The following is a 13,474-nucleotide window of genomic DNA, read 5'->3' as shown; positions in this document are numbered from 1 at the left end:
TGAAATCAGCCTCACCCAAAAGCCCAGGAAACTGCACCACAGCCTGTCACCGGTTCCCCAGGGCTGAGCAAAAAGCACCATCTTAGCAGCAGAAAACAAAGCAGTGAAATTACCACCCCTGCTGAAATATGGCAAATTGCTAATGAAAAGGAAAACATACCTTTTATTTTTGACCTCAGGTAACAGGGATTTTCACATCACCGTTGTAGATGATTCTCTCGGGTACCTAATTTAGTAAATATATTAAAATAAACTATTATTAAAAGGAATATTTAACATCATAAAGCCTGTCTGTTGTGCCACTATGGTACAGAATAGGACCTTTTATATGCAAATCCTAAATTAAATTTAGAAAGTCTCTTGCACTGTTTATTAACTCTGGCTGAGTGAAGAAGAAATGAACACAGTTTGAAGTGAAACATTTCTAGCTCACACATTTTGTATTTCTTCACATTAATAACAGGAGATTCTTACTGACAAATTACCTTAAGAACACATATTTTTTGCCTCACCAGTGAATATCAGTTTCTAATATCTGAAAGTGTGGAGCTTTCTGTATTTCTTTCTTAATGATTGTTATTAGCTGCACTAATGTAATTGGCAAAATAATAATCAATTTTTGTACACAGTCCATTATTTTCAAGACAGTAGTTTAATAACAAAAGCAGAGCTGTCATTTCTTCCTGCAGTTACTCACACCGTACAAATTCATCCTGTCAACACATATTTAAAACCTAATTTAAAAAAAAATCAACATAGAGTGAATCTTTGTACAATAAGTGAGATAAGTCAGTGAGTCAATCCACATTTCTTAAATATGGATATTTTGTTGTGTCCCTTACAATCAGCTTTCTCTCCCTGAGTGTGCATGCACAGACACACGTGTGTATTTCCTATGAAGCGCCTGCAGGAACGCTTGAGCTCCGTGCATTTATTGGAACCGTGCAGCATAATCAGAGCAAGAATAAACCACAAGCCCGATCGACTTGAATAAAAAAACAAAAAGGCAAGACAAACTGTAGGCGCTTTTCCAGCATTTTGATTCCAGATTAGCTCTGCAGCTCTGAAAACAAAAGTGGGCGGCACATTTAGAGCCAGCTGAACGATCCCTGTCCCACATCCCACCCCAAGCTCCCCGCTCAAAAGTACCCATCCCCTCTTTGAAAGGACCCCACAGGCCCCTGAAAAAGATGCTGCCTTCTTGTTTTGCTTTGATTTTTTCTTTCAGGTTTGGAGTTTGTTGTTTTGGTTGGTTTTTTTTTTGAGAAAGGGGACGGTGCTTAGATAAATGCAATACTTGGCACCTGGCCCGGGATCTCTAAAAGCAAATGACTCCTGTGGACCTTTGGTGTAATTTTTCTCAGGACGACCTCTCCTTTCATGCCAATCAGTTAATTCATCCTGTTAGTAATGCAGGGGGCTGAGAGGAACAGGTACTCAAGCCTCACACCTGAGGAGCATCTCGAAACTGATGTGGTCAGCCTGCTTTCAGTCTTTGCTGCGGCCATCCCTGCCCTAAACCCACAACCACTCCCAGCACAGCACACCTGGAACACCAACCCTCTTCCACCAACAAGGTGCATTGCTTCACTTAGCAGCTTTATTTAAATATCAGTTTATTAATAAGGAAAGAGTCAAAGACAGTAAGAGAATGTGAAGGCAACCAGAGACACTAAGCAGATTTATTAATTTAAGAAGCCTGATCACTTTCCTTCATTTTATCTGACAGAGTTGGTGTAAGACAGTTATACTTCAATAAGTTCTCTACACTGTACTGTGCTATTTTAAAAGGATTTCACAATAAAGGAAGCTGAAAGACTGTGCACAGTCTGGAGACCGTATCTGGTGTGACATGAATATAGTATTTTAACCAGATTTAATCTTACAGTATTCCCTCCTCTACAATGACTTTGCAGGAGGAAACCCTACGGAAAGGAAAATCTGTTCATCCCACACCACAGAACACTGAATCGCATTGCAGACTCCGGCAGCTCTTCCTACATATTAAAATGCTTTCATCAGGGAGTTTGAAAGCAGTCGAGTTGGGGAGAAGGGGTAGGAAAGGAAAAAAAATACTAGGTCTTGTTTGTTTCAATTTTGGGATAATTTTTATTGTCACAGCTCTCCGTGCTTGAGGCAGCAGGGTCTGTTTGCAGTGGAGACACCTCAGCTTTGGAAGACAATACCAACACCCTGATCCCATCTCCTTCAGCAGTGATATCCTACTGCCAAGGCCTTGGCAAGAAGTTTTGTTTCAAAACTGGAGAAGCAGGGCTCAGGCTGCAGGAAAGGGAGTCTGCTGCTTTCTTACAGAAGAGGGCTTTAAGCTTAATCATATACACATTCCGAGGCATATCCACACAGACTTGTGAAACTCAGCCTCGGCAAACGCCGTTCCCCACACTTCAGATTCTTTAAAAGCCATGAAATGTAAATCCTGCCTGCTCCCATTCTTGCTCCCTGCAGAGAACTCGAGGCCTGATCCAAAAAGTAATTTTAAAATATCTCTTTGATTGCCGTTGGGTTTAGATTTGTCTCTGTCTGCACACAGGTATGAAGGAAAAAGAAAGGAAGAAAAGGGGGAAAATTCAAGAACTAGGAAAAAAAAAGGAAGAAACAGAAAAAGGAAAGGAAAAATAAGAACGAAAAAGAAAAAGAATGAGAGAGAAAAAGGAAAAAGAAGAAAAGAAAAAGGGAGAGGGAAAAGGAAGAGAGAGAGGGAAAAGAGAGAGGGAGAGAAAGAGGGAAAGGGAAAGGAAAAGGAAAAGGGAAAGGGAAAAAGGGGGAAAGGAAAAGAAAAAGAAAAGGAATGAGAAAAGAAAGAAAAAGAAAAAGAAAAAAAAAGAAAAAGAAAAAGAAAAAGAAAAAGAAAAAGAAAAAGAAAAAGAAAAAGAAAAAGAAAAAGAAAAAGAAAAAGAAAAAGAAAAAGAAAAAGAAAAAGAAAAAGAAAAATTGGACATACTGTGACCAAAGCCGAGGGAAGTGCTCTGTGGACATACCTAGGGCCGGGCCGCCCGTGGGAGCCGCCGGGTGACAACCGGAGCTCCGCTCTGGATGCGTGGCCAGACGGATCCATAGTTCCGCCCAGACTCCCCTTTTGTTGCAGGGATGGGATTTAGAGAGAAACAAACAAGAAACAAACAAACAGCGGATGCGGTTCTCACCTTTCCGCCCCTCCCCGGCAGCGGGGCCTGTCCCCCGCACCTGGCTGAGGCGGGACCCGCGGCTGGGCGGCCGCTGCAGCCCTCGGGACCGGGGCCGGGGGCTGTGCCCGGGGACAGCGACTGGGCCTGGGACAGGGGCTGTGCCCGGGGTCAAAGCTGTGCCGGGGCCGGGGCTGTGCCCGGGGTCAAAGCTGTGCCGGGGACAGGGCCGTGCCCGGGTCAGAGCTGTGCCTGGGCCGGGGGCTCTGCCGGGGACAGAATTGTGCGGGGGACAGGGCTGTGCCCGAGGTCAGGGCTGTGCCGGGGGCCGGGGGCTGTGCCGGGGACAGAGCTGTGCCTGTGCCGGGGGCTGTTCCCGGCTGTGTCCCTAGACGTGGCGGCCTGGCCGGGCCGGGCTCAGGGCACCCCCGAGGGGGCCCGGCCGCCCCCCAAGGGACCCCGGCGGCCGCGGCCCCGGCGCCGTGAGGAACGGGGAGGGGCTGCGTCCCTGCACAGACAGCCCCGGCCCGGGGCGTTCAGGAGCTGCTGGAAGCAGAGAGGTGAAAATCCGTGCCAGAACCCTCCCCAGGGCTGCTGCTTCCCCGGCCGGGCTGGCGGCAGGGAGGCAAAGGCGTGTGGGCTCTGAGCTCTGCCGACACCCCGCTATCCCCACACCCTGCAGCCTTTCGGGGACACCCAGATTTAATGGAAAGCCCAAGGACTGAAGGTCAGGGAGATGCCAAGAGCCTTCGCTGGAACAGGGTGTTGAGACTCAACGCCTCCATCCACAGCCATCGGCATCTCCGCTGTGTCAGGACAAGCTGGGGCAGCATTGCTCAGGACTGTGGGTCTTTATGAATTAACAATTGAGAGCAGCACCCAGGGACACTCCAACCTCTACCCCCGCTGGAAACTTGAGGACACTGCTCAATTTGTTATTTACTGGGGATTTTTTTTTTTTTGCATGGAGGAGAAACACCAGTTCTAGCAAACTTCTGCTCTCGCTTTGATTCCTTCCATGTAAAGTGTTGCATTGAGATGCATTACAAAACAATGACATTTATTAATTAAAAAAAAAAAAGCAGATCATGTCACAAAGTCCACAGGGCTTCAAAACAAGCAAGGAGAGAGGCAGGGCAATTTCTGTCCTCGTCACTCACTGCACCACGATTACAGGCCTGCACACTTCACTGTGTGTCGCAAGTGACACAGTTTTAAAAGCCAGAATTTGGAGGGAAAAAAGTGGGTGCAGCAATAGTGAACAAAAATGATCATTTCCGAGAGTGCTGAAATACAGGCAGTGTGCATCGAGGGCACTGAGATGTTGTCACACTGTGCTGGGTCAACCCGATACAGTGATAGATAGCTCGGGATGGAGCTGCCTGTCTGCCAACTACAGCCTCGCAGATCCCTGGCCTCTTGCTTTTCACTTGATAACTTAAGTCACATCCTGGACTATTTTTGCATTGTGTTGGCTTAGAGCTCACAAATCTGAATGCACTCAGCCCTCAGAGTGACAAATGTTATTCTCAGTCCTCCCCCGCAATTTCAGGCAGTCAAGAATTAGATGCAGCAGTGTACAGTATTTTAATCTATTGATTTGTACCTGCTGTGCCCAAAAAAATTCATTAGAAGAGCCTTAAAATTACGAAGTAAATCAGTGCTCAGCTCCCTCCTGAAAAGACGAGTTCTTTCTTGGCCGCTCACCTCTGCCACGTTCTGGGGTGTGCTACATCATGTTATTCGTACTGAGACCTGCACTTAAAACAGAGATCTGAAACATTTGGTTACAGACTGTGTGAGTGTGCTGTGTGTGTGTTCAAGCAGGATTGGTTTTTGTCGGAGCTGAGCAAACAAAATCTATCCCGCTCTCCATAGCTACCCCCGGAATACCCAAGCCTCATGGCAGCCGCTCACAACACAGCGATTCGGAAAGAGGGAGGGAAAAAAGTGTATTAAAAAAACCTTAATTCCTAACATTGAAGTATGTAGGATTTTTTTTTTCCTGCATGAAATTTTAAATTCAGCCATCTGAACAGGTGTCAGAAACAGTGGGTCCATTTAGCTCCTCTGATGATCGGAGTAATAAATATAGAGGATTTCCTTTCAACACAGCACATGCTGAAATGACACCAATGTAGTTCTGGCATCTGAGCAGATAATTCTGATATATGCATCATTTCCTCCCTAAATCCAGGAAGCAGCTACACTCTCTATCTGATATTAGTATATTATGTCAAATAGAAATTGGTATTAAAATTATGAATGATTCTAGATCAAGAACTTCCTACACACTACTCAGAGGGAGGGGGAGGAAACAGCTGCATAAAAGCTTTCAGAAGGGAAAAGAAAAAAAGAGCTGGGAAAGTTCATTTTTTAAACTAAAAATTTGCTGCCATGTTTCGCGTGGGGGGAGTTTTCAAGTGGCATTTTGATTCAGCGCTGGAGTTTTTGTTTTAAAAGGGTGATGAAGACTTTCTAATAAATAGAAGCTCTCCCCGCTCAGTTTGCAAACGGGCACTTCTCGCTGCATGCCTGGGGAGAAATAATTCAGGAAATAAATATGCACTGGTGTGACTGGGATATTTCCCTGCCTTCTCCCGTCTTTTTTTTTAGGATTCAGTCCAGTATGACATTTTTTCAAGCAGGGAAAATGCTGAAGCAAAACGAAAAAAATACTCTCGGCCTCTGTTCAGCAGAAGCCTGAAGGCAGGGCAGGAGAGGGTTATGTTTTGTTTCAGGGGGTGAAAATAAAAAAAGGTTAGGGGCAAGGTGGGCTGGTATTCACTGAGCCTCAGTGCACACCATTTCCCAGCCAGCAAAGGGCCGCTGTCCACGCACGTATCTCCCAGCATCGGTCACATGAAAGTTCTTTGTAATGTATTTAATAAATGGAAAGGCACTATAGGACTATGGGAAAAATAGGATGTTGTTAGTGATGGGCAGATTAAGACCACACACACCTTTTGACACCCAATTGCCTGGCTTGGGCAGCATTCCACGCGGTTTTTACCTGTGGGAGAACAGTGGGATCCTGCTCCCCTTTGAAATCCCCAGGATTGCACCTCTGAGTTCAATGGGAGCAGGATTGAGGCCAGAGTCAAGCAAGGGGTGATTAATGAATGTAGGTTATTCAGAGCAGAGCGGTTCCAATTAGTCCTCAGCAAGCAGTCCTGCGGCAAAGGTGGGCGCTCCCCTGCAATGACTCATACAGAGAACCCCAATACTCACTTTGCTTTAGTGAATATTAAAATGTGTACCTTATTTTTTTCCCCTTCACTTGGCAAGTTGGCGTGTTTCAGGCTAAAATTCAAGTGCAGCCTAAGGAAGGTTGCCTTTTTGCCTTTTTTAATGTGCAAAGCAACATTGTCATCACAATGCCAAACTGGAAGAAAGCTTTTTTCCCCTCTCAGGTTGGGGGTGTGATGGGAATTTTCTCTTTGTCACCCTATTCTAGGAAGTCTGTTTCTAGGAAGGTTTTCTCTTATCTCTCAAATTGTTCAAATAGGATGTTTGGTTTTTTCTCTCCGTGAAAAAAGATACTTCAGGGAGGCAGAAGTGTTCTCCTCGCTCTTCACTACTCAGTCAGTTCACAGTACTTTTAAAATCCTATTGCCTGCTCCTAACTTTGCTTGCAAGGAAGCCTGAAGTGATAGTAGGGTGTGAGGACAAGGCTGGACCAGAAGTGGTCCTGCTCCAGGCAGCCTGGGGTTCTGTGCTCCCTTGGGGGCTGCAGCACCACTTCAGCGGGGGCTCTGCTGATGACAGGTATTGTCCCTTCCCTTCCTTGCTGTCAGCAAGGGCAGCAGCAAAGCTTCAGAGTCCCTGCAAAAACACCTGGGTGTCGGTAAAGGCTCAGTCAGGGAAGGGAAGGTGGGAGACAGAATAACGAGCAGCCTTGTCTTTATGAGAGGAGATAATTCCCAGCCCGGCCAATCGCAACCAGTTTACCCACAGATTACACATTAACCAGAAAATGGAACTCAAATTAACCAGAATCTGGAGCTTGAACCATTACTCAAACCCTGGTGCAACAGCAGGTCAGATGCCAAAGGGCAGGTTGGTGCCCTGGCACTGGGGAGGGGTGAGACACAGCATTGGCTTCGGAGAGCAAGCCACTGCTGTCACCAACAGAGAGGCTGGTGTCCATCCCTGCCAAAGGGACCTCAGCAGGAGCAGAGTGACCTCCAGCACCAGCCACTGCCCACTGACACAGACTATCGTGGGTGCAAGTGCTGCAGGGGGGCTCGGAGCCACACCTTGACATTGCAGCTCAACCCCTGACAGGGGCTGGACCAGCCAGGCAGAGGGACGGCAACAGGTCCTGTCCCTTCAGGGCCACCAGCACCCAGGAGGGATGACCCTACTGCTGGGAAGAAGTTGCACCAGCAACGAAGGAGAAGAAAAAGGTGTTTGCTTTATGAGCCTAGGTCTGGAGATAAACCCCCCATCCCAGAGAGGCTGGAGCATCCTTCGGAGAGGCCTCTGCCTGTCACAGAAAGGGGACAGATAATCCCATTCAGAGAGCAGGACAGCGCTCTGCCAAGGGACACTGCAGGCTCTCAGGGAAAGGTGGCTTTAAACGAACTGGGTCGAGCATCTGAGGAGCCTTTCAAAGTTCAAACGCCCTTTGACATGGGGAACTGCAGTGAAGAGGGGCTCAGAGACCTGAATGTTTCTAGCACATTAACCTTTGGGGTTGATTGTTTAGAGCAAATAACTCTCAAAAGCTGGAGGAAGTCGTTTGGATTTTTTTTTCTCCGCTCCTCAGCTCTCTCTGGACTTTCTAAGGCCTGTAGCAAAAGAAAAAAACAACAAAACAAAACAAAAAAAACCCAAAACAAAAACAAAAAATCTATAGGGTTAAAAAAAAAAAGAAAAAAGAAGGGTGAAAAAGCAAAGAAAAGAAAAAAGGAGGCAGTATGGACCAAAATGGTAAATATTTCCATCTAGAATTGAGTGGCTCTGTGACAAGCCAAGCCTGATGCAGTGTCATCTCTTACTAGAGACAGGCATGCTTAGCTGGGATCCGATGATAAGAGGATGTGAAGCCTTCTCTTTCACTTCACTCCATCATAAAACAATCAAAATACAGGGCCATATCGTGTCATCAGGTTTTTAAGCAGACCTCCCCTTTGAGATCCTAGAACTTGGTGGGATGATCTGAGTCACTGAAACTGCCCTCACTGCACTACTGAGAAGTCAGAAGCAGCACCTGAAAGCTCACGTTTTTTTCATCTACCTGAAAGAGAACTTGAGTCCTAGCAGGTGACAATTTTCCATTTTACACGAAGCTATCCTTTTCCTTCTCCCCTCCTGAACATTTTTGAGTCCAGCTCGTGGGTGAGCATCGCCCCTTCGGCAGGCAGCACGCTGAAGTACTGCGCTCGCAGTTATGGAACTTTGAACTACAGACTAAGAAACTGAGTACGGAATCAAAAAAATGCAGTTTATTATTGTAGATTATTCTCTCTTTCGATATAACCATAGAGTTGAAAATGAAAGAAAAGCACATAGGAACATCACACGTGGTTAGTTAGTAACTCAAGATATAAAACAATTTTGCACAGCAAAATATGTAAAAGAAAAAGTAACTGACAAGATTTTTTTATATTTATTGTGGTAAGATTTACTTTCCATTTTTTTTTTAAAAGACAGGATATCAGTCCCTGAAAATAAAATTTACTGATTATTGCCTTTAAAACTGTGGAATTTTTGAAGTTACAGAAAATCCAGTTCTGCACCACAATACAACTGTAAAAAAATCTGCATCATTTTAAAACTGTGCAGTAATGCCATCTTTATAACTGCATAAATTGTATTAGCGTTCTAAACAGGTTCGTAATTTTTTTGTTGTTGTTTTTGTATTATATGCTTGCAGGTTATATCTTAGTGCAATTCAGTCCCAAATACTTCAATTTTGAAAAAAAAAAAAAAAAACAACCCATACATTTTTAATGTAAAATACCCCTATAGATATAAACAGGGGTGCCTCCCCCTTTTAATACTTTGGTTTTCAAATACAGTCAGTGGTATAGCAAGGACTACATATACCCAACTTATATTTAAGTTGCAAGCACATGCTGCATAAACTACTTTTTAAAACAGTCCCGTTGCAAATTCTACCCCCCTTTACATCACGACAGTAAACAATTTAGTGCATCAATCTTTAAAAAAAAAATCTACATCTAAACAGACCTAACTCTTTCGAATTTATCTATAACATTCCTTTATCTGTAGCATACATTTTAACTGGGCTAACAGATGACAGAAACTAGAATTAAATTATATACTAGGAACCCAGAGCATTCCACATTTGACAATGACCAAACGCAAAATGAAAAAAAAAAAAATGGGGCAGATCACTTAAAATTAATTTTAGACTGTTTTTAGGCAACAGCATGGTTTCAATGTCCCCCCCAAGTGGGATGTGAATTTTGTTTTTGAACATCTTTCCAAAGTTCTTTCTGTGTTTTTGGTTTTTTTTTTGATTTTTTTTTTAATTTTTTTTGCCACATTAGGTTACCAAAATCCATTCTGGCAGGTTTTTTGAGAGGGAATGCTTCAGTGCATTTAAAAGGAAGTCTGAAGTTCTGAGTAACTCAAAGCAGTTTTAGAGCAGATGCAAACTTTAATGGGAGGAAGAGGAGGAGGAAGATCAAAGGTTGCACTTTTTTGCTTTCAACCCAAAAAAGTGATGAGGCAATAAAACAAAAGGATGAATGCCATGCCATAATAGTCTCCAAAAGTCCATTTCCAAGCAAAAGAAAAAAAAATAATTATACCGTACATGACCAGCATGCAGGGTTTTTTATTAATATAATGTCTCTTTTTCATAGTCTTTTGAAACAGTTATAGTTCATTGTTGCTAAGACAAAATAGCAAGCGTAATGCATGAGATGAGTATGGGATTCTAATGGCAGACTAAAGTCTCACGTTTGGCAGATTAAGGCCAAAACTCACATGAACACACCGAAGGTTGATGCAGGCTTGATTTTGGCAGGTTGATCTAGGCATATCTCTAGTTTTGCACAACAACGCTAAAAACTGATGGAACTCAGCAAGCTGGAGTCTAAAATTTTCACTTTTTTTTTTTTTTTGTATTTTTTGTTTTGTTTAGTTTTTAAATTTTTTTATTTTATTTTTCTTTTTGCAAAGCTCAAATCTCATATGAAGAACTCAGGATGGCAAAAAAAAATCTGACTTTTTGGACACAGCAAGCTCAAAAGAAAAAAAACCTCATGAACTTAAAAATATATATATATATTATGTGGATGGCAGGTTTCAAAGAAGAGCAAGCTTCATATGAAGAACTGAGTTGGTGGCGAGTTGGATCTTTCAAATTAAAAAAAAAAACAAAACACAACAGCAAGCCCCCACAAAAAATAAAAATAATAATAATAATAATAATAATAAACAGAAAGGAAACTCATGTAGAACTTTAGGTTGGCCAACACGGAGCCAGCCCACCTTAAAAAGAAAAAAAAAGAAAAACAAAAACCAACCCAAAAAACAACTTTGTTTTAAAATTGTTTTGAGTTTTTTTTTTTTTTTTTAAAAAAGGTAATAGAAGGTGGCAAGCGGGGTTGTGGCTCTAGCAAAGCCCCCAACAACAACTCACACGGAGAACTTTTAGTTAAGGTGGCAAGGCTGTGGGAACTCACATGAAAAACTCTGGAGAGGAAGGGTTGTCGCTGCTGGATCCGTTTTCTCTGAAGCCATTGCTGACCAGCTTCTCGTACTTTTCCTTGTAGGCGTCCCTCTCCCGGACCAGCCTGGAGATCTCCTGCTTTAGGTGCTCCACTTGCTGCAGCAGCTGGTTCTTCTCCGACTCCAGGACGTGCCGCTGCTGGACCCTCTTGAAGCGGCAGGACTGGGCATAGCCCCTGTTTTTGAGGGTCCTCCTCTTCTGCTTCAGCCGGATCACCTCTTCCTTGCTGACACCCCGCAGCTGCCGGTTCAGCTCCCGCACCGACATGGTCACCAGCTGCTCGTCGGAGAAGCGGTCGTCGAAGTGGAGGCCGCCGCCGCCGCCGCCGCCGCCGCCGTGGTGCGGGTGGTGCAGCCCCCCGGCGCCGCCGCCGCCGCCGCCGCCGCCGCCGCCGGAGCCGGAGCCGGCGGCCGAGGAGGCGGAGGAGGGCGGCGCGCTGCCCGGCGCCGCGGCGTGGGGGTGCCCGCCGCCGCCGCCGCCGCCGCCGCCGTGGTGCGGGTGGTGGTGGTGGTGGTGGTAGTGGGGCGCGCCGCCCTGCGCCGCCGCCGCGGCGATCACCGCCGACACCACGGCGGCCGCCGAGCCCATCTCCTCGGCCGGCACGGAGCCGCCGGCGGCCGCGGCCAGCTGCTGCCCTCTAGCATAGCCATCGAAGGCGCCGGGCAGCGGGTGGTGGCTGCTGTTGATCAGCGCCTCCACCGCGTCCTCGGGGCTGAAGCCCAGCGCCTCCGGGTTGAGCTGCTGCGGGTACCCCGTCATCCAGTAGTAGTCTTCCAGGTGGGTCTTCTGGTCGGAGCCGGAGCCGGGGCTGGGCGCCGAGAAGCTGGGGGACGGGGGCACGGAGCTGCAGGGCGTGCTCATCGGGGTGGAGGAGAGCGATCCCCCGGCGATCAGGCGGCCGCACTGGCTGATAATGCGATCGGTCTCCACCGGCTCCTTTTTCACTTCAAACTTCATCAGATCGAAGTCATTAACATATTCCATGGCCAGGGGACTGGTGGGCAGGTCGGAGCTGCTCATCGCCAGCTCTGATGCCATCCTTTTGCTGCCGAGAGTCCTCCAGAAAGGGTGCGCTCCGGGAGCGAGGGGGCTGCTCTGAGTCGCCACCGGGTGAGCCAGCTTGATTTTTGGCGAGCTCCGCTCCGCTCTCCTGCTCTGCCTCCGATCCGGTCCGCCCCGGCGGCTCCTCTCCCGCTCCGCGTTATCCCTCGCAGAGGCTCCGCTGATGCATCAGAGCGCGGGGCTCTCGCTATTCGCCTTTTGCATAGAGGGTTTTTTTTTTTCCTCCTCTCTCCCTCCCTTCTCTCTCTCTCTCTCCTCTCGCTCTTTCGCAGCTCGCGAGCCGCAGCTGGAAGTGTTAGCTGGTGTTGTTGCGAGTAAATTTGTTGTTGTTGTTGTTTTGTTTTGTTATTTTTAACACTTCATGGTGCTTTTCCTCTGGGCTCTCTCCTGCAAAGTGCAGAGCGAGGAGAGAGGTTCATCGGGGGAGGGAGGAGGGAAAGAGAGCGAAGGCAAAAAAAAAAAAAAATCAAAGTCTGTATCGCAACCAAAATAATAATAATAATAAGAGTTAAAAAAAAAAAAGAGAGAGAGAGAAAAAAAACCAACTCGGCCTCAAAGCTACAGCAAGAAGATGAAAAATATTTAAAGGTTTGATCCGGCAGGAGAGTTTAAAGCATTGCGGAGTTTTATAGCGCCCGTGACGTCAGGCGGGACACGGGCTCGGGGCCGGGCCAATGGGCGCGCGCCGCCCGGCCTCATTAGCATAAGAGTCTAGCGACAGGGAAACTTTGCGGGCTGTCAGTCAGGGCTCAGCTGACTGTCAGCGCCCGCTTAACCCCCTCCTGGCCGCCGGCACCGCGCCCGGGCTCGGCTCGGCTCGGCTCGGCCACCGCCGGCCCGCTCCGCCCGCGCCGCACCGTGCGCGCCCGCGGCGAGCGCCCTGCCCCGGGGCGGAGTGCCCGGGGCTGCCCCGGAGCCCGGCCCGGCACCCGAGAGCGCGGGGGAGCTCCGGGCGGCCGGGACCAGGGAGGGGGAGCGCCGGACGCGGTACTCCGGGGGAGCCGGCAGCGCCCGGGAGGGAGCGGGCAGCGCGGACGCAGCGCGGGGCTCCGCCGTGCCCGGCGCGGTACCTGCGGACGGGCGGGCGGCCCTTCCCCCGTGCCCGCCGCGGGTCATCGCTCCGTACCCCCGCGGCGCCCCGGTCACTTATTGATTATTTTCTTACGGGGACGGGGCATCGATCCCTCCATCCCCCACGCCCGCCCGGAGGTGCGAGAGCCCCGCAAGTTTGCAAACCCCGCGCTCCCCCCGCACCCCCTCCCGCCGCACTCGGCGTGCGGGCCAGGACTAATTAATTTAGTACATTTCGAACTAATTGTATTTACTTTCGCCTCCCCCCCAGCCCCCCTTCCCGTTCGGGAGGGGGCTGGGGCCGGTCCGGGGGCCGAGGATCGGCGGCGGCTGGAGCGGAGCGGCGGAGCGGCTCGGTTCGAACCTCGACAGCGCCATCTCTCGTCCGCAGGTCAGTGCCGAGCGCCGGGACGGGACGGGACAGGACAGGACGGGCCCCCCCGTCGTGTCCCGCCCGCCCCCGCAGCCGCCACGGTCCCGCCCGGCC

The 13,474-nt window shown here is 48.2% G+C and overlaps 1 protein-coding gene across 1 annotated transcript in view; it reads right to left on the bottom strand.

Moving 5' to 3' along the window:
* MAF (MAF bZIP transcription factor) overlaps nt 1-12,777 on the bottom strand; it is a 61,397-nt gene extending 48,620 nt beyond the window's left edge. Inside the window, exons 1-2 of the mRNA XM_084214950.1 lie at nt 10,808-12,777; nt 161-226 (exon numbers count right to left, since the gene is read on the bottom strand). Of these exons, the coding sequence (XP_084071076.1) occupies nt 193-226; nt 10,808-11,892 (1,119 nt within the window). The 5' untranslated portion in view covers nt 11,893-12,777 and the 3' untranslated portion in view covers nt 161-192. The remainder of the gene's footprint in view (nt 1-160; nt 227-10,807) is intronic.
* Between the last annotated feature and the right edge of the window lie 697 nt (nt 12,778-13,474).

Source organism: Fringilla coelebs (assembly GCF_963513975.1).
Source record: "Fringilla coelebs genome assembly, chromosome: 14".
NCBI lineage: Eukaryota > Metazoa > Chordata > Aves > Passeriformes > Fringillidae > Fringilla > Fringilla coelebs.
Note: the sequence above shows the minus strand (reverse complement) of the source record. Positions and strands in the feature narration are given on the sequence as shown.